The sequence below is a fragment of the Poecilia formosa genome, unplaced genomic scaffold (assembly GCF_000485575.1).
Source record: "Poecilia formosa unplaced genomic scaffold, Poecilia_formosa-5.1.2 Scaffold439, whole genome shotgun sequence".
Taxonomy (NCBI): Eukaryota; Metazoa; Chordata; class Actinopteri; order Cyprinodontiformes; family Poeciliidae; genus Poecilia; species Poecilia formosa.
In genome coordinates this window covers 308,987-334,968 of record NW_006800378.1, presented here as the reverse complement: position 1 = coordinate 334,968, position 25,982 = coordinate 308,987, and the positions used below count along the sequence as shown (strand labels likewise).

The following is a 25,982-nucleotide window of genomic DNA, read 5'->3' as shown; positions in this document are numbered from 1 at the left end:
ACTTTGTGCCAACGAAAGGCGAAGGAACAGACAGTCACACGTGACGGTTTAGTAGAAAAGCTTTAAAAGGTTTTATCTTTAAGCATTTATTTCTGCTCACAGAGCTGTTGGATACCTGCTGATTGGATCTCTCGCTCGTGTTTGTGCCGTTTTGCTCACGCCTGGGGACCTTGCGGCTGGTGGCTCCGGTTCTGGACGAGTTCGGCATCTCCAGCACCGAAGCGCTCGGGGTGCAGAACTCACGGAAGCAACGCTTGAAGTTCTCGTCCAGGTAGCCGTAAAGAACGGGGTTCAGACTGCTGCGGGGTGGGGAGGACAGGAGAAACGGTCAAATGTTGGTGAAATCAACTTTCACTGAAAATCCTAAACATCATTTTTTTTATTTATGTTAATTACATTGGGTTGTGGAAAAACTGCGAGAGGTACAACTTGGCAAAACATGCATTTTGTCCGAGAGTTTCTGCATTTTTATTTTTATAATAATCGGCACCCTTTATCACCCAGTTTTAGGAGCCACCTAAAACAAGACACTTCAAAACATCAGTGGATCAGTTCTTAAGACTTCAAGGTTTCCCCCAGTGTATTAGGAGCTTGGCATTTCACCAGGCTTTACAAAAAACCTTAATTTAAATTTAAATAAAGAACTTAAATTTTTGGAGACATACAACTGGAAACCACAAGTGAAGTGTTTTGCCGTAATGACCAAAGTTAAACTTCGAGGAATAACTGGGAAGCTTGACAACATCCCATCATGTTGTCCAGGTACTTGGCTAAATGAGGCACCTTGCAACATATTCTTTCATACTCAAGAAAGAACATTTTGTGGAAATATCAAAGCAGCATCCCAGATCACCAGAAAGTCAAGGCTTGAGCTAAAGCAGGTCTTCCAAACAGACAATTATACAAATCATAAAGCTAAAGTAAGTTGACTTGAGAACAACAACGTTAGCTTTGATTTCAGTCCAATAGGCAGAGATGAGACATTGTGAGTAAACAAGACCCAAGTCATACAGTTTAAAGGCAATTTTACCAAATACAGGAGGTAAATGTAAGTGTCTGAAAGGAGGAAAAACTGGAAGTGACCATGCTAATTACTGTGGCACCAAAGTGTGACGTTTTCCTTACATGCAAGGCATGAAAACATGGTTTGCACCGTTTGCCATGTCCTCTAATCCTCTTTAGAAATGATCACAGCAAACAGACCCCGGGGGTTCGGCGCGGTTCGCTACCTGTTGGTGTAGCCCAGGGCGATGCAGAAGTGCCAGGTGACAGTCTGCAGGGTGGAGCTGGGGATGTTGATCAGAGCCGAGATGATGACGAAGACGTGGATCGGGGTCCAGCAGATGATGAAGACGGCGACCACCACCAGGACCATGCGGGTGATTCTTCGAAGATTCCTGTCCTTTTCCTGCGTGGGTTTGTGTGGCGAGATTTGTCGGGGGAATGGGAGCACAATAAAAAATAAGAAAAACAGATAATGTAGCAGAGAAATAATTTCACAAAGATTTCATTAATTCTTTTTTTTTTTTGATAATACGGAATTAAAGTTCTTATATAAAACACAGAAGCCGAGCTATCTTTCACACAGAGTGGTGAGTGCTAAGCATGTAATTAAAACTAAATTACAGCCTCCTGCTTCAGCTGATTTCGCCTAATTGTTTTATCTGGACTCTATTGAGTGGACTGTATTTCAAGGCATGCTCTAGACAGTCTCCCATTGTGCTTGATTACTCTTTAAAATAAAACCGACCCATTAACGAGATAAAAGCCAATCCTCCAATCATATGTTATCCAGAGCCTGTGAGATCAGAGTTTTGTTTTGAAGAATATTCGTTTGATCTGTCCTTAAATATGCAAAAAAACAAACAAACAAACAAAAAAAACATGTTTGCGTTCACCTGGGAGCCCGACAGCATTCGGACACTCTTGAGCCGCAGGATCATGAGCCCGTAGCAGACGGTGATGATGAGGATGGGCATGATGAAGGCAAAGATGAACACGCAGATCTTCATCAAGGTTTCCCAGTACCATGCAGGGCTGGGAAAGTCTAGCTTACAGTCGACAATGTTGTTGCCATCTGTGCAGAAAGACAAATATGCTTAAGTACTTTTTTTCCCCAGAAGTGTTTTACCTGGTTTTAACGGAGACATGTCACACTTTTTTAGCCCTTAAATTAATTTTTTTGTGTGTGTGTGTGTGTGCTTGGACTCTCTAGGGGTGCAGAAAAGTTTAAATTATCCATTTTTATTTCTCGGAGTGATTTTGTACTCCAAGTTCAATGATGCCGAAGCTACAAGTGGATAAATCTAAAGTAAATGTTAGATGCTGGGCTGCATTAACCCACACAATTCATTGCACTGTCCACCAGAATCAGGCTGCTCGTTACGTCAAGTTGATTTCTCCAGTAACACAGCAGTTCAAAGCGCTTCACACCATAAAAATATAATACAGTAACCAACTATTATGTGATCTAGGACTAGCCTGATCACCCTGTCCTGATTCGACTACAATTCTTTTTTTTCTTTCTATCATGTCGTACGTTGCTCTATTTTTGTGAAATTCCTCCAAGACTGCATTTGACTCTCGCTCCTTCCGCTGCATTGACTCATTCATCTTCACCCAGCCAGTTTCCCTTCTTTTTTTTAATGTCTGTTCCTATATTAATGACTTTTCCTGGTGGAGCCCAGAGACTCATCCATCCAAACATCCAACACCTGCACCAGAGAGGACAGTTTGTTCATTCTTCTTTTGCGTTGCAGCCACTCCCCACTAGCCCTTTATTTGGAATTCTGCAGAAGGAATCATTGAATTAAAAATTAAGAGGTGAGTGAAAACAGCTGTAGCTACTTTCCCGTCTCATTTATGCAGCTTTCCTCTTTCTATAGGAAATTCTATTGCCTTTCTATAGAGACCCCGCCTCTCGCCCACTGAGCGCTGGAGATGGGCACCAGCGACCCCATGACCCTAATGATCAATCGGTGTCGACGACGGATGGGTGATCTGAATATATAATGAAAACAATTGCATTAAGAATTTATACATTTAGTGTAATTTTATAAAAAAAATAAAGTACTAATGTAATAATAATGTTTAAATTTAAATCGTTTTGTGTCTGATCTGTAATTATTTGCTAATACAGAAACAGCTGGATGCAAGTGTGATGAGTAACCGTTGTATTTACTTACTTTTTCTTTGAAGTGTGTATTTAAACTTTCTCTTAGACATACGCAATTCTTTCTAATAATATAACACAGAGCTGCAGTAAAAAGAAAAAGACATTAAAGTAACCTCGGGGCACTTTGTGAATGAAACCGTTCTTTCTTATCTTGGCCAAAATAAAGACTTATAATTGCTTATTTCTTTTCAACAAAGCTTGACTCAAGCACATCTCAGAAGCGTGAACTTCAGCTTGAACCATTAAATGTGGAAACATCAAAAGATTATTTTATGCCAACTGATGTTGCCGAGCGACTGTTCACATGCTGAGCGCCCTCCTATGAAATCCATATTATAGATGGAGACTACCAGATCTCACAGCAGTGTTTGTGCTAGAGTGGCGCTCATTAAGGCCCTGTTTAATCTGTTCAAAATGGTGTGTGTTTACAGTTATTAGTCAACATAAATTTGTCGTTTATGAGCCCTTCGTGTGTACTTGTCCAGTCATTATATTTATTGTTTTTGATTATCGACGCCTTCACGGAAAGAATTGAAGGAGCTAAAGCTGTAAGTTACTGGGACATTGCATAATCATCAACTGGGACAAGTTTCAACAGGACCTTATTAAAATGTTCCTTTAACCATTGATTAAATTGTTTTGCTTTTTTTTTTTTTATTATGAAAATCATCTCTTTGTCTCAAAGACATCAGAAATTTTCATCTAACTATTTTCACAAATGTCATTTGTTGAGTCCAGCGCTAACGGACTGAACTCCATTCAGAAACTGGACGCTGTGGTCAAACCCTCAGCAAGGAAAGTAGCTATTTGCTGTCGTAAAAGTCACTAGAAGTTGCTCGATGACATCATCACGCGATTTGCATATTTGGTCATGTGCGATCCATGGTCAACGTTAGCAAGACAACTTCTTCTTTCCAGGCTTTGCACTTTGACGTAGGCCTGTCACGATAACACATTTTACTGGATGATAAATTGTTCCAGAAGTTATTGTGATATAATAATGTTGTTTTGAGACCATTTTTGAGTAATATGATGGTAATGGCAAAATAATAATGCAAGAACACATCGTAAAAGATCAATAAACATTAAATTCTGTCGGATGTCAGGTTTTATTTCTTGTCTATTTGGGTCTAGGTCTTTCTCCAGTCTCTGTCTCCTCTGTTAATTTCACTCATGTTTGTCACCTGCGTCTCCTGATCACTCATTCCCCTCACCTGTTCCATGTAGCATTTAAGTTCGAGTCATTTCCTCGCCTGTCGCTGGATTCTTGTGTATGTCTGTGTGTCACCTGGTGTCACCTGTGAACTGCCGACTTGTGTCTAAATAAGAGAAAGTAAACTGAAAGATGAGACGCTGTCCGTTTATTGGTTCGCCTTCGCTCCCTAAAACTCCTCACCTGACAAATTCAGGTGAACATTTAGCACTGGAACTGGAAGACATTTGAAATATCCAAAATAAATCAAATGAATTTTGACAACAAATAAAATAAAATTAAATTAATTTTGAAGTTTCTGTAAACAAAATTGTCCTTCAAAATAAGGAATAGTTGAGACCAAAACACCAAACTTAAGACTTTTATCATCCAGTTCTTGGCAGAAAGAGAGAAAAAAAAAGAGATAAACAATAATTCATGCCAATGGAAATGATTGAGTTTGTTTTAAGTCATCATGCGATGAATTGATTTATTGATTTATTGATTATTGCGACAGATCTAACTTTGAGAAAGATGCCAACGACTAAACGATTAACTGTAGGAAGAAGTTACTACAAACTGAGTAACGTCTGTCACTTTTGTTGTATTGGAGGATTTTATTGTTTAAAGTCAGACTCTGTCCTGCCCAAACCAGAGGCGGAAACGGATTCAGAAATATACCTGGTGACATCCCAGCCAGAAACGCTCTGCAGACTTTATATAACACAAACTCTTTGGGTCAAGGAGGTTGTAGGTTTTGTGCCCAGTAAATGTCTCTCAGCCTCTATAGCTGTTGGTGAAACTCAGAGTTCATCTCATGTAATTACTGCACCAGGTCACTGACTTTTCTTTTCAGGTCTGGGTCCCCTGCTGCAGAGGTCTTCACTGACTTGTTGACCCTCTGCTGTCAATGATTTTCTGCCAGTGGCCACAATGCTGATGCTTGGGTTGGTATTGCAGTCTTATTATATCAGACCCTAAAGCTGTTCTCTCCTCACAGTATTAATCAGCAGACCTAGTTTTGCATTATTGTGGGTGAGCTTGCAGGACTGCTGTAAGGCCAAGATGTGGGAAAAGGCAGATTAGTTTATTCATTCATTAATCTGTGTTAAATACAGAAGTAAGTAGCTGCAGAGCCGCCTAATATTGGTATATCGTAGCTTTTCCAGGGTTTGTTTTACTATTGGATTTAGATTTGAGGGGTTTTTCTTCTTTTGTTTTCTTTTAATAGCTTTCCAAAATAAATGTTTTGCAATGAAACACTGTACGCTTCAGGCACACTTCCACGCGATTTCACCATATTAGTCAATTTGTTGCTTCCAGAGGGGATGCACAGCGTTTATTGCATTGCGTGACACACATAACCAGTTGTTTGGATGTCTTCGGTCTCAAACAAAGCTTCCTATGTTCCTCTGAGTGTCTTCGCTCGTAACAAACACGCGCTCATGCTTACTGGTGACAGTGGAGGCCAGGAACGTCACCGGGAGCCCGATGGCCGAGGAGAGGATCCAGTTGCAGACGTTGACGATCTTGGCGTTCCGCGGCGTCCTGAAGTCCAGCGCCTTGACCGGGTGGCACACGGCGATGTAGCGGTCGATGCTCATGGTGGTGAGAGTGAAGATGGAGATGAACATGTTGTAGTAGTCGATGGACATCACCATTTTGCACAGAAGGTCCCCGAACGGCCAGGTGCCCATCAGGTAGTTGACGCTCTGGAAGGGAAGCGTGCTGGTGACCAAGGCGTCCGCCAGGGCCAGGCTGAAGATGTAGATGTTGGTGGCTGTCTTCATCTTGGTGTACCTAAACAGGGAGAGAGGGGGAAAAAAAAAAAAAACCTGTCACGGGTAAAGGATCTGTGACGTTCTCTCAGTTAAAGCATCCCGTCGTTCCAGTTTCCAGTCCCTGTTCCTTGTCCTTGACGCTATTATCTTTGAATTTGATTTTTGCATTCGTACATCGGCCTAGAAAACAGCTCTTATCAACATAAAAAACAAGTAGAATACAAATTTTTAAAAATTCTTCTGTTACATTAGTAAAAAAAAAAAAAAAGGTGCTGGTATGGATCATGCCAATAGATTTGCCACCAGTGATTTTGTTACAAACCTTTTTTGTTTCTTCCCCACATAATGTGGATTTATTTATTTTATTTTGAGCCAATAAGAGTCGTGCCAACCGACGTGCAATTTTACATCAATTGTTTGAAGAGGAGCAGGTAGAAGATAAAAGATCTTGTGATTTCCTGCCCCTCTCGTACAATGCGCGCAAATTAAATATGTCATTTCTTTCTGAAATATCCAGTGTCAAATCATGCTGCTGCAATAAAAGATGAATTAATTGGATTTTCTGCAATATGTGTACAGCGCCGCACACTGTGAACCGTGATGTGCTGTCATACGTTAGAGATGGTGGAGCCTTTTCAGGGTATTATTGGTAAAATAAGAGCTTAGTGAGTTTAATATTCAGTTAGATCTCCACCAGGGGATTTTTACGCTTAAATTATCCATCTAGGTATGGATTTAAAGCGGGATCAGAGCACAGACCGGAGACTCATTAAACATAATAAAATAATTGAATCACAAAAAAACATGAGGACTTACACAACTAAGGCAGGCAGGGCAAAAATTAACACGGCCAACCGAGGAGTAAAGAAACGACAGAAAACCGCGACTATACTGACATTTTGAATGTTTACCCCGAGAAGAAAAAAAAAGATCTGAGTTATTCAAGTTAGTATAGCATAGTGCTAAGTGCAACATTATGATGTTGTGCCATTGTTAAAATAAACTGCAAAACATGTAAACTACCAAAATGAAATGATTAAATTATATGCATAAGACTATTTAAAATCCCAGCAAATCACTATAGTGTTTCTGAATCAAATTGCTTGATCTTGAAAACAAACGGTAAGCTTTTTTGCTTGATTCAATTAAAATAATTTCCTTTAAAAATCTGATCCGCCTTATTAAGTTGAGCATAAATTCAAACTAGGTCAGATACGTTACTTGTAGATGGATTTTAGGAGTGAACAAAAGGAGTACAGGTGATTTTGTTTAAGATTAAATGACTTGTTTTTAACATACGGTTCCCCATATAGTTCGTTTGTTTCATCTGAGATTCTGCTACTGCAATAAAATCAGAATTTATTTAATGTTTTGATTTATTTTTATATCTTTACGAGGAATCTGGATTGTACTATGAAAAATGTAGACGTTTTATATCAAATAGTAGCAGTTAGAGGCTCGGTTTAATGCACTGCTCAGACACTTTCAAAGCATGACAAATAAATGTCTTCCCCCAGATTACTTAGCAGGGATTGTGAACACATTTTGGTGCATCTTTTATTTGCATAAACATCTGAAATGTAAACCAACAATAAATCTTGGACATGACGGCATATTTAGGTCTGCATATTTTACGCTACTACATTCAGTTTAAAAAATGGAGCTTCTGAAAGAAATGGAAGCAAAGCGGCAGCAGTGGTTAAATACACGTGTTTTTTTTTATTTGTTTTTTTTATAAAGAAGCAGAAGGAATCAATAAGAGCGGCGTTAAAAGGTTCGGTCCATTTTCTCCTGCGTTGACAGAAACGGCAGAGAAGTGCTCACAGTGCAGCCTGCACTCTTTGACCCAGGCCTTAAATAACTCTTCATTTTACAGGATTTGACTAAAATATTCCTCCAGTCAATAACGGGAAAACTTGGAACAGGAGAAAATAACAGAAGAAACGCTGAGCATCCATTACCTCGGAGAAGATACAACACAGACGGACTACAGAGGCTTAGAAGCTTAGACCTCTTGTCAGGAAAGACGTATAGGATGTTTATCGCTTAACGGCTTCAGGCACGAATACGAGGACAAAAAAAGTTCAGTGATTAATTATGTGGCCTTTACTCACAGCCCCGCTGAAATACCAGAAACCAGTTTGAGACGGACAGACTGGGAGGCGGGTTTAGGAAATGCTTTCAAAAAATCTGAAACTGAATAAAACGCGGTCGCTCGGATGAAGGAGGATCAAGAAGTCTGCATTTGCAAACTGCAATTAAGTGATGATGCCAAATACATAAATAAATACAATCTTGTTTCTACAATCCAGGTTCTCCATGAAAAGATCACTAAGATTCTCATAACGGAGGTTTTATTTCCTCTTCTCTTGATGCCATTGTGTTAAGAACCTTGTTGCATTTCCCAAATCGTCCCATTATTCATTTTTACTCACTGTCGTATCTGCAGGGGATTTTTTTTTTCTTCTTCTTCTGTGTTAATTCCAGCAGAGTACTCAGAAGCATTCGTGCTGTGAAAACACCGGATTAACATTAATATGGAAAGAGATTCTAATACATCAGATCATCTAACGATCTGATATGAAACCCCATCAGTCCCTTCCACCGCTGAGATAATTAATGCACGCCTTCCTGCTGCACACTTCTCAGTGGCTCTCAAATCTTCCCAACAGGTTGCAGGTGGCAAATAGTTTGTTAAAAATCTGATTAAGTCTAACAGTCGCATCTTAGTGTGTTGCTTATGTCAGGCTTTATTTGCGCTGGGCCCAACGAGACACTTCACGATGCAATAAAGGCCGTCTCACTCGAGCGAATGTGATGAAGCTGGATCTAATTTTCCAGCATCTCCTCGCTGACTCCAAGATCCTCGTAAAGACGACTCCAGACGAGTCTCCCTCGGGTTGCCCCTGCAACGCAGCAAGGTAAATTGCCCCATTCCGTGTAAATGAGCAGAATTAGGTGTTTGTTAACGAGTTTTCTGGTTTAAGTCACAAATTCTCACAGGCTTTTACTTGCTGGGCTACAAAGTGTGTGAACATAAACACACCTTTTCTGCTATACTCATAAGCATGTTATGGTTATCTAGTAAGTGTTTCCTAAGAGAGAAAAGAGCCGAGGCAAAAGACAGGAGGCTGGAGCGGCCAACAGAGTCTCAGGAGGGCCGCTTTTATTATTATGAGTGTTTGCTAACAGGAAGTAGCATGTTTTTTTGTTTTTTTTGTTTTGTCAACTGGGCTTGCATGTAAGTGTTCTGAGCCGGGCTTCTATCAAAACGCCTCAGTTCGTACCTGCAGGTCTGAGAGACGAGGGCAAAGTAGAGCAGAAGTCGCAGAAATGCACTTTAACTGCATGTTGTGTTCATTAAAGGTCAGCCTCTGTGCTGTTCACAGTAACCTCTGTGTAACATTCACTGTGGCATTACAACGCCTGCTGAGAACGATATTTTAATCAGGAGTCAATTAATAATCGTTCACAGAAATTTCAAGGTTCAAATCCATGTTTTAGTTGCAGATTGTTGGCATAAACTTTTCTACTCACCGGGAGTCTCAGAAATCACTGCAGCCTCATCTCGTCTCTGTGAGAAAACCCCTCATGATCAGGTTTATTCCATGTTTTCTTGTTTTTCTTTAAGATCTAATTCTTGCCAAAAGAAATCCCAATACTTATTTTAGAGCCAGACTTCATTGTAGAAACAGCTAATTAATCTGCACTGCACCTGGTTCCCCCAGCCTTTTTGTGGGAGGAAAAGGTGTTACAAAAATATCTGAAGAAAGTTTGAGATGTCAGAAAATGTTTGTTTCCGTGAGCCGTGCAAGGACTGAGAGAGAGAGAGGGAGAGAGAGATAAAGAGAGAGAGAGGGAAAAAAGACAAGAAAAAATAACTTTTTTTTCTTTGCTGTGTTGAATAAGAAAAGAAAACTGAAACAACAGAAAAACGTTTTCACTTGGCCTACAAGACCTAAGCCAAAAAATGAGAGTAAAAAAAAATTACTTTTCTTTTCTGATATTGTAGAAATGAAAGAAATATACATTTTAAAATCATAAATAAAACAAATTGGATGAAAATTTCTTAATGCTCCCCCTTAGGAAGGAAATGTTTCATCACCCCTCAAAGTGTTCAAATATTTTAATCTACAGTGTTGTTCATTTTGCTTATAAAGTCAAGAGAAGTAGAAAATTTGGTCGGACAGAAACTTGGTCCTCAAAAAATTAAGATAAAACAAATCCTTTGAACTGTTTCCAATCTGCATTCCTTCAGTGTTGCTCCCTGTCGTTCTCTGACAGTAGACCGCTCCCCTCTCAGCTGTTTATTATTCATCATTTAACCTCGTCACTCCAGCTGTAGCGCTCACAGAGAAGATACGCTTCTTTGGTTTGCAGAAAGCCTCCTCACTGTCCCCACATGCCGCTGTTTGCTGCTTCTTTCCATGTTGTTGTCGTTGTTTTTACTATTCACCAGTTTGAATTTGTTCCCCATCTTGACCTTTGGTTATTCGATTTCTACGGGTGCTGCATATTTGCTGGCTTGTAGTTATTAAAAATAAAACACTTTTCCACATGAATCCTGCCTGCCTCCAATCTAAATGAGTACAACAGTCAAAACATCACAAAAAGATTTGACAGATGCAATTAAAATGTGTCACGTTAAGCTGCTGTACATCAACTATCTATTACGAACAGATTTTTGTTAAAGAAAAAAAAAATAACACGATGCAATTAGAAGAATCAAGACATAAAAGCCGTTCTATGTTTGATAGCACAGGTACACCTGCAGAGATGACAAACTCAAAGAAAATTGTTCGGTGAAGCTGTATAATTTATGTTTGTTGATATGTTTGTTGCTTTTGTTCTGCTTAAATTTGCATTACATTTCAGCAAATGCCTTCTGCTGCCAATTAGCAGTGCGTGCACGTAGGCAGGGCTGACACAGCCAGAAAAATGGATATACACAAACAGGATTTTTTATTTATTTTTTATTATCTATAAGACGCTGAGCGACGCCGTAATGACTTTCGTGTCAAATTAATTAGAGGCACAAGGTTGCAACCTGAAATCCAGCTCATGAAATTACACCACAACACTTCACTGGGTTTAAAATGAATCTCCTACTCTACAGCAATTAATTGATAAGTGAGAAGCGTTGGACAGAAATACAATGAATCGATGTGTTCTTACCAACCAGTCAGGAAATATGGATTATATAACGCTTCAGTGTATCGACAAAGCAACGACAGTCGACCTTTTGACTGAAAACTAAGGCAGGTTTGTCATACACCACTAAATATTATTACCCTCCACCAGGGGTGATGAATTTACCCGTTTATTCTCCATATTCATATTCTGCTTATTTTAATAGTACAAATATACCTTAATATGCATCAATACACGCAGTGGAAACCGTCTTAACGCTGTAGCAGAAGGTCTGCAGTCTTCCTTATTTCTGCTCTTTGGGAAACAGCCAATCAACACTGAGGAAAATAAGTGGAGCTCCTGGATTGGCTGCTTGGCAAACCCGCCGTCAGAGTCAAGCAGCATCGCTTCAAGGGATCTCAGCTTCCAAAACTGGTTTTTCTTTTGAATATTTTGGAAAACATTCAAACAGGCGGATTCTGTGCAAATAATTACATTCCAGAGAAAAATCTATGAATATAATAATCTATATCTGTACAGCATTTGAGCTCCTTCTAGTATGAAGGGTGCTTTTTATATAAAATTGATTGCTTGGTCGATATGATGTTCTGATTATGGATTTGCTCATTATTTAATGTTTCATTATCAATAGCTGTCTAATAATACTGTGGCTCCTGCAGAGTTAGCACAGCAAACAAAAAGATAGAGTAGCTATTAAGTCTAAGACTTCAAACAAGTCAATTTTTAAATTAAAATACATATTGATGTTATGCAACAAGCCCACTGATGGCTCATTGCTAATGACGGGCAATAAAGCTATTTCCTACGGGTTTTAGTTGCCTGGTGTTTATTTGACGCGTCATAAAAATCACTGACTGGAATTGAGAGGTCAGATACGGGGCAACATTAGAGCTGGAATAAACGAACCGGAACAATCTGCCATTTGGAAACGGGTCCGCACCGACTCGTCGGTCTTCAGCGGCAGACTTTAAGAAATGTCAAAACTGAAACCCACACACTTGTGGTCCACAGTTTAGAACAGAAACGGCTTCCTTTTTTATGGATTTTATAACACGGCAACTAAATGAAATTTATTATTACCCCGGCGCCTCTGTAGTGACGCCGGCTTGTGTGTTTGTAGCCCTGAGTGTGATTCATGGGCTGCTGCTGCTGCTGCCGCCGGGTGCAGATAAGCCATTAAGTCCCGGCTCCAGAAAGAAGCTGTTCACATCAGTACGCCTCTGGATCGGAGGCGTACAGTAACACTGTCCATGCACTCTGCGACAAACAACGTGATGGACGCCGGGTTGCAGAGTGCGACTGTGTAAACGTGTTCCTGTGGGGGGAAGTGGTGAGGATGTGCAGCGCTCCAAGTGTTTATGCTGCCTGGAGGTTGTAATAGAAGAGGATTTCTCTCATGACGCATGAAACTTATATAACAATGTCAATAAATGTGTATGCTCAGATTTATTAGGCCTGTTTAAACACACAATTACGAGGCTTTATATATATATGAAAGTTGATCCATGGATTTACACTGATGTTCACATACGCTGTAAGGAAACAATATTTTTTATCAATTACAAACTTTAAATCAAGCTGAATATTTTCTGAGGTCAATTATGACTCTCAAAGTTATACCTGTATTAACTAAATACTTGATTCATGAAACAGAAAGAGTTTTCATTGATTGATTTTTTTAAAAAAAAATCATTTTCTTACATGCATTATCCTTTTCTTCTACACCTGTCTTTCCACTCACGTTCTCATTAATATGCTTGTATGTAGAGATTTGTCAGGTTCTTTAGCAGAGACGAGGCCCAGCCTCTCTGATTGGTCCAATCAGCAGTCTTGATTGTGTTGGCATCTCATTCCTCATGAAAAATGTTCTCATTTTCTGACAAACTGAATTTTGAATTTTCACAAGCTGCATGCAATGATCTTCAAAATCGAAATAAATATAGGTGAGTGTGTAACGAAAGAACTGGTTTTCCATTTTGAATTTAATCCTGAAAATAAAATGCCTTCTTTTCAGAATCAGAATCAGCTTTTTATTGGCCAGGTTTGGGAGCCAAAACACTGAATATTACACTGGTCCTAATCAATGAATGCTGTTTCTGAAGGTCCATGGAGAAGGATTTTTTTCCCCTCTATATTTGTCTTTACAAATGTATTTTACGTCTGCTTTTAGCAGATTCAACACTAGTTTAAAATTTCAACCTTCTTTAAGCAAACCAGCATGTACAAATTCACTGACAATTTTTATTAGTAACCAAGCTCATTTACTACTAATAATAATAATTGATGAAGATCTCAGAATAGATGCCAATGCTCTGCCATACCTTATGTAGCTGCTCTGTCTGCAGTGTCTCACAGCTTCACCAGGCTTCCCTGCTAGTTTGGTGGAATCCCTCGGCTGACTCGCGACTCCCTGGACAGATTATTAGATCTTCCAGAAGGCCTGGAAGAGGCTGGAGAGAAAGCCGGAGGAAGTTGGTGGCAGGGCCAGAAATCTGGTCTGCTTTGTTCATACGATCTAACATCCTTAATTTTGGGAGCTCTGTGATTGGCCGCTACTTGTATGTGAAGCTGATTTTATCCCCTGATCTTACCTACCAAAGGTCTATGCGTGGGAGCAGTGACTCATCTCAAAGTTGCGTGATTTGAAAAGCCGTGCCCCAGAGGCATCCTGATCAGACGGCCAAACCAACTCGGCTAATTTACGACGAGGAGGAGCGCACGCTTGCTAAAGCAGAAACCAATCTCCCACCGTTCTCATTTAATCTGTACCAGAAAGGAGGATTCATTTTGATAAAACTCCAGATTCAAAGCAGGTGAAGATGAAGAAATGTTTGAGGCAGCTTGACTAGCTCCCTCAAACCACAATCTAAATTTGCAAACCTAGACTCAGAGATTTATTACATCTTCAGAAAGACTCTACTGCCAATAAAATCCCTGCAGACTCATTGTTTGCATTTGAAGACAGGAGCACTGAGCTTCACTTCAACACACAAGCTCAAAGCAGGAGCTCCAGAAGACAGGAGGCAAAAATGTCACCTGCGATACGGACAGAGGGTTTAATGAAGTGAATCATAGTGTGACATCTTGGGGCCTGATCTGTAAAGAATCCAGATAAGGAGAACCAAATTGCATGAGCTAAAAAAAAATAAAATAATTGCACTGCAGTAAGTGGGCGCGTTGCACACGATCTACAAAGATTGCAATTGACTGCATGCACCAAAGTGGTGCAGGCCACCCTCTTTAAGTAAGGGTGCTGCTGGCTGTCGTCATGGAGAGTCTGAGAGCAGAGTGGCCAAATTAGACAGTCATTATGCTGGAGGCATAATACTACTATCAATAAATAACGTATTTCATTCAATTATGTATATAAAAATAGCAAAAACATTTAAAGATGACTGAAAACAAAGTTTTATTACAATTCCGTCGGCCAATTATTACTTGAAGGTCAAAATATGAAGACAGTGAGTTTGGACTATTTACAAAAACAAGAAAACATGTGGCACATCTTTACAGAGATTCTCTATTTGATTCTTTAAATTGGGATGTTTCTCGTTGCTTTACTTAGGGAGAAAAAAAAACAAAACAGACTTACCAGCCGTGAAAAGTCTGTGAATTAAACTCTTGCATTTAAACTGATACAGGGAGAAGTTTGTGTGTTTTAATCATAATTTCTCTACTCATTCATTAAATCGCTGTTTTTGCTTCAAAGCTCCACGAGGAACAAAAATATTCTGACAGAAGATCAGATTTGGACAAGATGCTTTGTTGGCGTTGTCATAGAACATGTGACTCACAGATGCATCAAACTGACAGAACCGGGATGAATAATTATAAATCTGAAAAAAAAAAAACGAAAAAAAAAAGAAAAAAAAAACCAGAGAGATGACAAGCGTGTTTGGGGGATTGTCAGGCCGAAATGGTGCCAGATCTGCAGCTGGAACAAAGTGACAGACACACAAAGGACTTCACACCCATCTGTAAGCCTCAAAAAAACAACTGTAAAAACAGGATCTTAACTGTTAGCAGTGCTGCCTTGCAGCAAGAAGGTCCTGGGTTCTGATGGGTTCTCCTTGTGCTGCTGTGGATTTTCTCCATCAGCTCTGGCTTCCTCTCCTGGCTAAAAACACACGATGATGCTAATTTGTCAAGCTAAATTGGCCCCATAAGAAATTGTGTGCATGCATGGATGGATCGATACCAGTGTGCAAAGACCGATGCTTTAGTATCAGATTCCATCTTTTTTTTTTCCCCAAATTATATTTTACACTTTCTTTATTTGGGAAAAATGCACAGAATCATGTTAATATGTTATTTTGTAGATAACTTTGTCCATATTATGTTCTAACTTGAACAAAATAATTCAAAGAAATAAAAAAACACAAAGAACTTTGACGATGTATTAAACTTATATAAAAAGTATCAATACACTCCTTGTATGCACTTAGTATCAGATCAATAAGTAAATCTGCAATATTGCCCACTTCTATTAGATAGATAGATGGGATGTTAACTGTTTGCTCTGTTGAATCAAACCACCAATATGTCTGAGAGTATTTTTCTTTCCACCTGAACAAATAATTACCTAGAACCAAAGCCCTTCTCTAAGAATCAGACTTTGGCAACTTTAATTTTTTCACCCATTTTGAGTTTCAGCTCTAAATTTGAAAGGTATTTGACAAATGTAAGCGCCCGGTTCCTCTGGCTTGACAACAATCAACACTCCTTCCTGCCGGTTCAGGATGTGGATGTAATGCGAAACGGCCAAACAGCCTCAGGACGCAACACAAACATTGATCGAAATGCAACGATTCAGTGATTTCTTCTTCTGCGGACCCGTCTTGCGATCACTGACGTCACATGCATCAGCATTGAAAGGCAACACACAGGAACAATGCTGATCCCTTCACACTGCGAGCGAGGAGTTGAGATCAGTATCTATGATAAATAAGATGAATGACGGGTTAGAAACTCAACACTTGTTCAGCTGCGGAAGGCGCAACATTTTTACTTTTTTTTTTTTTTTTTTGACCCTGAGAGTGACGGGTTTTGTGTGAAAAAAAAGAAAACATGAAGTATGAAGGTTATGAGAGCACAACCTTCATGGCAAATACTTTTTGAAGGTTTATGAGAAAAAAGCCCTTGAAGGGACAAAAAGACTACTTTAGAGAACAACTGTCCAATTTCAATAGGAATACAGACTCCGTCCTTTTAATCGCTCCTGTAGAAGATTACCTTCTGTGGAAATGAAAGGGACGTATGAGGTCGACTCCAGATGCTCTGTTTGTTGCCTAGGAACGCAGCTTTTAATGGACAAAAGACCTGAGGGTCCGTCACCCCTCTCAAACTGCAGTAACAAACAACCACAAGATGTTTCAACAAACTAATAGCTTGGACGCTCCTGTTTGTTACAGCCACAAGCTTTTTGCTTTATACTCTATAGCAAAGCAAAGCAGAACACAATTTGTAAAGTGGAAGGAAAATGATTGAAAATGTTTTACAAATAGAAATCTGAAAAGTGTGGTGTGCCTTTTTACTTATTCCTCTTTAGTCTGATAACTAACTCTTCCAGAAATAATCTAGTTAGTCCCCTTGTGTTTAACTTAATCGCGTTACAGCTCCAGCTTTTCTCTGAGTGCCTCAGATGTTCGTTGGAGAACATTAGTGAACCAAAAAAAACCCCAAAAAAACAAAAAACAAACAGTGAGCAGGTCAGGAATAAGGATGTCAGATTTAAACAGCGTCCCCACGCCTCAAGGGAACACAGAGAACGGTTCAATCCATCATCTGAAAATAGAAAAACGTCCCAATTAATGTTTGCTACAAGCTGTGGGATGTAGAGACAATGTGGGAAACTGTTCAGAGATAACAGGACAGGCTAATCCTGGAGGGGAACGTGTCAGAGGCTGCAAAGGACAGGAGGGAGGGGATTTAATATTAGTCAATATTGATAATTAATAATAGCTTTTTTGTTTTAAATATCTTAAATGCTGTCAAACAGTGGATAAAACATCACCTTTTTCTGTTTTATCCACAGTTTCCTCTCAAGTTGTTGTACTCATTTTCTCCTTTCTCTTCACACCGTTTTTATATTTTTAAGCAGTTATGAGGCACGATGGCAAAACCGAAAACAGCTGCTGCGCAAGTTACCCAACAGGCTGTTGCTAGGTAACCAACGAGTAGGAGAGTCAGTTGATGCCACCCACCTTGCTTAGCTAGCTCTGAGAGGTCTTTCCTCTGCCTACATCCCCCAGAATGCTGTGCGGCTCCAGATCGGAGTTCAGTGAAATGATTGAAAATCCAATCTTGTAATTCTACAAAGTATTAAGGAAGTTGGGCTTGAATACAAATGCCTGCCATACTTTTTCAGATTTTTATTTGCAGAGAATTCAAAGCCATGTGCCTCTCCGTTCATGTGACAGCTACGAGCTGCTTTGTGTGGGGCTATCATGTAAATCGCTAATAAAAGGTGCATGAAAAGTTTGATGCAGCAGCAGGAAAAAAAATGTTAAAAGGTTCAAGGAGTTTGACTACGTTTGCAAGACGCAGCACTTTGATTCCTCATGTTTGACCTTTCAAAAGGATTCGGTGGCTGAATAAATCGTCCCTCCGGTTGGTTATTTAAAATCTCAGCTTTGATGTAAAAAAAAAAAGAAAAAAGAAAGAAATGCATGTTTTACAGTTCTTATTGGAGAATATAAAGAGCAGGAGCAGAGCGAATCAGTCAGTAAATCACAGACAGATAAAAGAGCTAAGAACGTCCATCAGTCTTTGATTAGGAAAAAAAAAACATAAAATGAGTCTGTTCTTTGCTCTGTTTAATTATTCATCACTGACTCTTGCTCCATTCCTCAGAAAAATGACTGTATCCACTTTCCCCCGGCAGTTCTTTGGTCTCCTTGTTTCCCTTTCTTCACTACTTCTCAGATTTTATGTTCTTGTTCTTAAGAATTTCCTAAGAACAGATTATTTTAGTTCGGTCTGTTTCCCTTTCTTTGTTTTTTTTTTTTTGTCTGTAACTCAACAGAAAACCTGCTGAAACAAACAGACAGAGCTCTAATTCTCCAAGAAGGCCTAGTAGCACTGAAAACCTAATTACTCATAAACACAGCGAGGGAGGGTAAAAAGATTAGCTTCTATAATTGCCACCCCGATGTATAAACTCTGACTCTTTTGCAATTTTTTTTTTTTTTTACAGAAACAATAAGCTGGATTCTTTGGGTTTCTCCGCTGTGCTTCTCTTCTTTTGGCAGCTTGTATGATGGCCAAATGCGCAGGCTAGTCCCTCACGTGTTTGTCTTGACTCATCTGTGCCAAATGAGCTTGCCTGCACTGGAAAGCAAACAAGATAATTGAGGTGTAAAATCTGAATGAGAGCGGCAATTATGGCGCCTTCATCTGGGCTACCAGCTACCGTTCGCGTCGCAAGTCGTGCGGGCGCTGCAGAGCCGGGGTCAGAGCGGCACGTCGTCGTCGTCACCGCGACTGAGGAATCTTATTACGCGCCGTCGCAGGTTCAGCGCCGCTTTCAGCAAAGACATCCATCATCACCCGTGGAAACGCAAAGCAATCAGAGCCGTTTCCCGTTCACGACGGAGAGGAGCTGAAACGAATGCGGTGATCCTGATGACTTACTTCGACATCGTTGCTCACACACTGAGCCCTGATCTGCATTAATTAGCTCCGAGGCGTTCTCTTTCGTGCCATTTCCTGTTAATTGCAGCGACGCGTCTGAAACTGTTTTAGAAGCTGAAGTCGGTGTGTTGTGTCGTTTAAAACGCTGCAAACGTGTTTAAATTTATCCATTGTTGCTTCCTGCAGAGGGTCTCTGTCCGTCAAGAAACAACACCCCGGGCAGTTTGTGCAAGCTGATGGTCTGACCTTTAATTCTGTTTAAAAATTAAGTGATCGCTCGCGGTTCGGTGGGTGGGAAACTCCATGCAAAACCTCTGGGGTGTTGGTCACCTTGGCAGCCTTAAAGCTGCAGGTAGAAAACGGATGTTATGCTGTGATGGCGGCATTTAATCCAACCATGACTTTTAATTTTTTTTTTTAGAGATACAAACACATTGCTAATGTAAATTACGTTTCAACTGAAGAAGAATCATTTAAAATGTATTTATTTTATTAAAATCCAACCTTTAATTTGAGTATATTTATTGAGTGTTAAGAAATAACTGTTTTCCTCAAAACCCCCGGTGCTGTTACTGCTTGGAACTGCTTGTTGAGATCATCATTGAGAAAAATTGAGCTTGTGTCTGCTGGACTATTTCTGTGTTTATTTGCCCATGCATTTGCACAAAGATCCTGTGATACTAACAGGTCACCAGATGGTTTTTTTTTTCTTTTCTTTTTTTTAAAGTATGATGATTTTTTATATAAGATCACCTGATATGTAAATAGGGTATGCTTCTATGCACTCCAAGACTTTTCCAAGGGCTTTCACAGAAAAAGCATCCCCACAGCATCTTCAACAATATCTGATATCAGTGGGCATTATTTTCTTCCCACTTTGTGTCTCCATAGTTAAAATCAGTTTTTTTTTTATTTTTGTTTACTGAAAAGCTGGTTTCATCTGATCAAAGCTCACAGTCTTGGTTAAAGTTTATTTTTTCCAGGTTTACATGTTTACATTTGTGATAGTAGGACAGAAAAGGGCATATCCAGGGCTGGAATCACTTCTAAACTCTACTAACTGTGCCCAAAGTAATGGGTTTCTGTGTCACATCATATTTGGACCCGAAAGGAAAAAAAAAAAAAGCTTCGAAAAGTATAATTAGATGTTCTGAGAAACTCAACAAGCTTTGGAAAAACTTAACAAGACAAGGCAAAAAAGAAAGAGGATTCTAGTACAGGAGTTTTGTTCCCTCACTTCTGAATAAATATATCGACTCTCAGTTTTTAACTCCTCTTGCACTTATTGAAAGGATTATTCAACATCTTTACCTTAAGCAAACACATTTGTCTGAGTACAACATCCTTAATGAATAAGCCTATCACTGAATAACTGAAAACGAATATAAACTGGACGTCAAATGAAACATGTGAACTGATTTTTGTCAAACTGGAGCCTGTCCTGACTGTTAATTAGTTTCCCTACAGTGTTTACATAATCATCCTTTACCACCACATAGTCAAATTACAGCTAAGGACCAGGACAGGGTGAGAAGTTTAAAGACAAACAAACACAGTTTCAGGCATGAATGCCTTTTGTGTTTGGGATACGGGCAGATAGAAATGGCCTTGAACTGAAATGTGCTGCTGTACAGACAGACAAACAGATCCATCCCCACCACCACCGACACCTGCAGCTACACCAGAGCTGTTGGTTGTTTTCTTTTTTAATCGAGAAACCTGAACAACAGCCCCGAAGCATCAACTATTAAGGAAGATAACTGTGACAAAATACCAGTACGTTTGCCAGTAGCAACACAAATGCGAGACTCCAACAACAGCCCGAAATAACGATGAGCCTTAATGTGTCCTCCTCCGTCTCATTAGGTCGTTTCTTTTAGTGATAAGACGCCTGACCATTATTAAAAAAAACAAAACATTTTGCTCTCATGTTTGCAATAACATCTGCAAGAGAGCCTTTAAAGCAACAATTAAAAGCAGACACCTAAAAGAATCGATGAAAAGCTTATCAGTTAAAAAAACATCAATAAACCCTCAATTTTTTTTTACTTTTAGTCATTAAAACACATTATATTATGTCAAATTTTGATTGTCATTTTGTAGTGTCTAATTAATACCTTTGCACTTTCCTCAGAAGCTTTATGAAGCAAAAGTACAGTGGTAAAATCTTCTAAAATACCCCTTATATATTATACTGTCAAAAAAAAGAGAAAACAAATGATACAGATGGTAATGTGTAAAATTGTGATACAGTAAAACAGAAAAATAAGGTAAAGTTTGCTTTTTGCTTGTTTGATTTCTTAGAAACCTCCAATAAATGACTCAAGTTTGAAAACGTTGAATTTTCCAACCTATTCTATTTTTATTCTTTAGGATCAGAGTGTAAATGAACGGAAATTGTAACACAAACATGATAAAAAATGAGCCCACTAAGGTAAATTAAGCATTCAGTTTAAGCTGAAACATATAAAAAGAATCATCATTAAACATTCAGAAGTGCGATATTGGCGTCGAGCTGTTGTGAAAATTTCATTACGCAACAGGAAAACTGCGAAGACGATGCACCGCTCTTACTGCTTTTGAAATAGCCACTAGAGTCACTTTTTATGCGGTTGTAAATAATACAGTTAGTTTTATTTGCATACTTTATTTTATGAGCATTTTCTCTTCTTTTGAAAACTTTTCAGACACACCCATGCAAAAGCACACGAGAAAAAAAATCTAAAAATGGGAAAACATCCGTCAAACAGACGACATAAGAGAAACGATTTCCTGTTAAGCCACATTTACCAATCTGTGTTTTCTTTCTTGAAACACTAGGAACAAATTGAGCCTTTATTAGAGGCTGTGGACACAAAGTGCCCACAAATCCAATTCGAAGTTGTTTTTTTTTTTTCTTTGCTAAGCTGCTTGTTGTTTATCTCCAGTTCATCTTTGCACTGACTCACCATCGGTGTCAGAAGTGTTTTTAAATTTTACTTTACCTTGTCAATTTTAATCTATCTCCCAGCTACTCAGACTAACTTATTTTAGATGCTCAAAGATCACATCTCAGACATTTCAGCTACACATCTGAAGATATTAAAGGGACTCCTCCTTCCATCTCTCTTGATGTGTTGTTTTATATTTGTTTTATATACTGGTTGTTGGAGTGAGACTTTAGATTTAGTTGCATTTTTTTCTTAAGTGAACTGTTTTCAAGATGCCCCCTACATTTAAATGTTCTATACTAATACAATGTATTCACTTACTCCTCATCGAATGGTTAGATACTAAAAAGTCAAAGTCCAAAGCAAAAAAAAAAAATTTAAAGGTATTTGGAGGCTCTTTGAGGAGAAATATATTTTAAAAATGAGGAATGTTTAAAGACTCTTGTGCTCAATTGCATCTTGCAAGATCACTCAACAATTTTTCGCAAGGCAGCATTTGTTGTTCAGCTGGATGTGACAAAAAAACAAGCAAAAAAACAAAAAACAAAACAATCCATATGAATCCAGAACAGCAGGAGCTTATTGGGTTTTCTTCTTTCAATATGCATTTCAGAGACGCTGCAGCCGCTGGAAGAGACCGACCGCAGCCACATCTGCTCATGCTGCTGGATGGGCCGTGGAGGAAGGAGATTTGGGAGAAGTGGCAGACGGACTCATTTTGCTCGTCGTCTGGCTCCGCAAAACACCTCCCAGTGTTTCCATGGCAACAGGAAGCAATCTGCTCTGGCGGCAGAGGAAGCGTATTCCTTACGGAGCTCAAACTCCCTTCTGCTCAACCAGAATCGATTTTTTTATTTATTTATTTTTTTCCAATCGGGCGTGCAGCTCTCTGGTCATCTCTGTTTGTGCAGCAAAAGTTTGCTGAGTTTCACGGCGGGCAGGGGAGGAGCCACAGAGAGAGAGATAACAAAAAAAAAAAAAGCTTGTGGCCGATGCTTAATGGCTTTCAGACTGTAAAAGCACGAATATAAAATAAAAATAGAAAACTACCGTCAACTGTCTCAGTTTAATCTGGCCAAACTTCGCTCAAGGGCACATTCATAAAACGGAGAAGGAGAGCTCAAGACAACAGGAAAACATCCATTTACTGCTTATCATCATCAAAATGGCTGGTCACTTTCACTCTGCCAACAAGAGGAAGAGAAAAGATGAATGGAAAGCTGCAGCAGAGAACAATGACATTGTTTGTAGTCCTAATGGATTGTGGTTTCAGCTTTTACCTGCGTGGTAATTCCCTTAAAGCCTCATTAGCGTAGCGAGTTGCAAAAGAGCAAGAAAAACGATCAGACCCAGATCTGGATCCTGGACTGTTCCTGGTTTGTTTTTTCCAAGGATGAATTTATGAATATTTAAATAACGCCACTTCTTTGTATTTCAAGCTGTCTGCATGTTGGTGGCTGCAGAAATGCAATGATTAAAAACAATGAAGGTGCCTAACTCACATTTCAAACAATGTCACTTCCATCTCCCCCTTTAAACCAGCAGCAGGGCAGACGGGCTGTGATCAATTAGTTTATGGTAGACAACATCTGACACAAATGTGCTCTACCGTGTATCTCTTTTTTTATTTTAAACATTCTTGAAACATAGGTGCAGTTTTTTTTTCATTAAAACTGCACCTAGGATAGTTTAAAATAGAAAAAAGAGAACACAGATTTTATCAAAATTCAAAACTAAATCCAATTTTTCATCTTAACTGCAGTCAATAGTTTTCTTTAAAAGAGTACATATTTTAAAATCGGCTGCTATGTCAGACACCAGCCGAGGGATTCATCAGCTGCATGCAATGTGCTTCAGATAAGTTGAGACAAAATGTGGAGACTATTAATTGGATTTCATTGAATGTAAGAAAAATGGTTAAGTCACGAGTCGACATCTTTTAGAAAAAAGATCATTATCGTTATCATTACAAGGAGAAAAAAAGAAACAAAGACAAAGCGAAGACCAGTAATTTCCCTGTAAGTCAGCTGGACGAAATTGTTGCAAGTTTTAAGTTGAAGGGCCAGTAACTGCACTGGCCCTTTAGCAGAGAAGAGGAGACTGTCCAAAGGTGGCAGGTGGTCAGAAACTTTCATCCAAAGGCAGGCCAGTCATAATTTAACCAAAAAAAAAATGTAAATAATCTGTGTTGATGGTGAACATCAATCGGTTGATGTTCTTGAAGAACAGTGGGTTAGTCCAATGAAACGCCCTGCGCCTCTATCAGGGGGCAGAAGAGATGAGAGAAAAAAGGCTAAAAGGTCAACAAGTGAATTCAGCAAAATGTGTCACACTTACTAATACATCTGCCACTGCAGCAGCAGGTGCTGCCGGATTCGTCAGGGGAGATGTGACCCAGGGACAGACTGAGGAAGAGGTCAGATTAGCGTCTGTCGGCCCGGTAAGAAAGTGTTCATGAAGAGGAACGTTTCACAGAGGGAGAGCAGAGGGCTTGTGGACTGGTGTGTGTGTGTGCGTTTGTTTGTAATACCTTGTAGGGACGATTTTCCTGACATATACTACGTTGTGGGGACCAGAGCCTGGTCCCCACGAGGGGAAACCCTGTTTTTGGGTCAGGGGTCAGATTTAGGGCTAAGGTATGAACTGAGTTTTGGTTAGGGTTAGGGTTAGGTATGTGATGGTTAGGGTTAGGAAAAGGGGAAAGGTAAGGTTTAGGCTGTAGAAATTAATGCAAGTCAATGGAAAGTCCCCACAAAGATAGTCAGACAAACGTGTGCGCGCGCGCGTGTGTGTGTGTGTGTGTGTGTGTGTGTGTGTGTGTGGCGAGTAAAATTCACTCAACCATTGGTTGAAGAACAAAAATCAAGTCATTTGTTTGAAAGCATCAGTGGCCCTTCAACAGGAAATCTACCTTGGTCAAAGAGGACATCCAGCCTTCATAATAGCCTGACTTGAACTCTGTTGAAACAGGCAAACTCAAAAAAAAATATCACTATCAAACCAACTGATGGCCGCATGAGCAAACCATCCAAAAGTTAAAGACGCAGCAGTCATTACAAGTGACATTTTGTGTTTAATGTCGAAAGAAAAGCACCTGTAGTTTTAGTCTGGATGATTTGTTTGTCACAAACAGCTGGTAGTTTGTAGATTTTTGCCATTAAACCTAATTTCCCTTAAAGGTTGAAGAATTTTGGGTGCAGAATCACACAGAGATAAATGGATCAATATGTCGATAAGACGAAGCAGTTGTGTAACATCAACCGGTAAAAAAAAAAGAAAAACAAAAGATCAATAAATCTGCACATAACTCTCTTCCTTGTTTGCACTTTACCACCAGATGGAATTAAGCTCTTGCTTGATAACCTCCTCACAGCCAGCCTTCTGCCTGGCTGCTGCTTGCCGCCTCTAAGAGATCAACAAGAATCTCTCTCTTGAGGTTTTCTGCACACACCAGAGCAGAAAGCCTTAACTCTTCATCTCAGTTCTCGCATAATCCTTGCATATACTCGACGACGATCATTCGGCCTTTAAGTGTTCTCCCGTGGCCAATTCTTCTCCAAGCGGATCTGTCATTTCCCTGCTGTTCCCTCTACCAATCTAATACTCTTTAATCCACCAGAAAGAGCTTAACCAGGTGCATCTTGCTAACACAAATTCCGACTTTTCATATCTAATTAGACCCACCGTATCGATGAAACTGATTCCAGACGAATTATGCTGTCGGAACCTTTGATGTTTGAGGAGAGCAGCAAATTTCTACCATGAAGCTGACATTCAGATAAGACTCTCCAAAGCTGACATTTCTTTACGCACAACTTCAAAATGCTAATTAATAGCATGTGGATCACAATGGGCCGTTTGTGCGTAAAATTTGATTAAAATAAAGGAGTAAAAATAGTGGACATAAATGCAGCCATTAATGGCTCCTTCTTTAGAAACTGAAAGTTTCCCAGTCTTGTGCGTAAAATCTGAAATTGCGAAGCTGAGCAGGGAGAAACACGTGGCCATCTGTCGCTTATTTAAAAGCATTTTTTAACTATTTATGGGTTTTCTCCGACGTGCGTGCACTGCAAGTCCAGAGACTTGGGGGGGGGGGGGGGTTTCCAAGGCGCCCCGGCGGT

General features: G+C 39.6%; 1 protein-coding gene and 1 long non-coding RNA gene across 4 annotated transcripts in view; both read right to left on the bottom strand.

The window, feature by feature from the left end:
* Nucleotides 1-25,982, bottom strand: part of oprm1 (opioid receptor, mu 1) — a 28,899-nt gene that overhangs the window by 1,790 nt on the left and 1,127 nt on the right. For 2 of the 3 annotated variants that reach the window (XM_007577394.2, XM_016663728.1), the window contains 4 exons: nucleotides 5,821-6,167; nucleotides 1,899-2,077; nucleotides 1,230-1,408; nucleotides 116-299 (listed from right to left, as the gene is read on the bottom strand). In XM_007577394.2, coding sequence (XP_007577456.1) covers nucleotides 116-299; nucleotides 1,230-1,408; nucleotides 1,899-2,077; nucleotides 5,821-6,167 — 889 coding nt within the window. Of the gene's footprint in view, nucleotides 1-115; nucleotides 300-1,229; nucleotides 1,409-1,898; nucleotides 2,078-5,820; nucleotides 6,168-14,245; nucleotides 14,336-25,982 lie in introns of all 3 variants that reach the window. The other variant, XM_016663729.1, reaches the window with a different exon arrangement.
* LOC103155645 (uncharacterized) lies at nucleotides 18,295-23,487 on the bottom strand. Its single transcript, XR_478061.2, has 2 exons — nucleotides 18,711-23,487; nucleotides 18,295-18,628 (listed from the first exon to the last, which is right to left on the bottom strand). It is a non-coding gene; the product is annotated as an uncharacterized LOC103155645 (long non-coding RNA).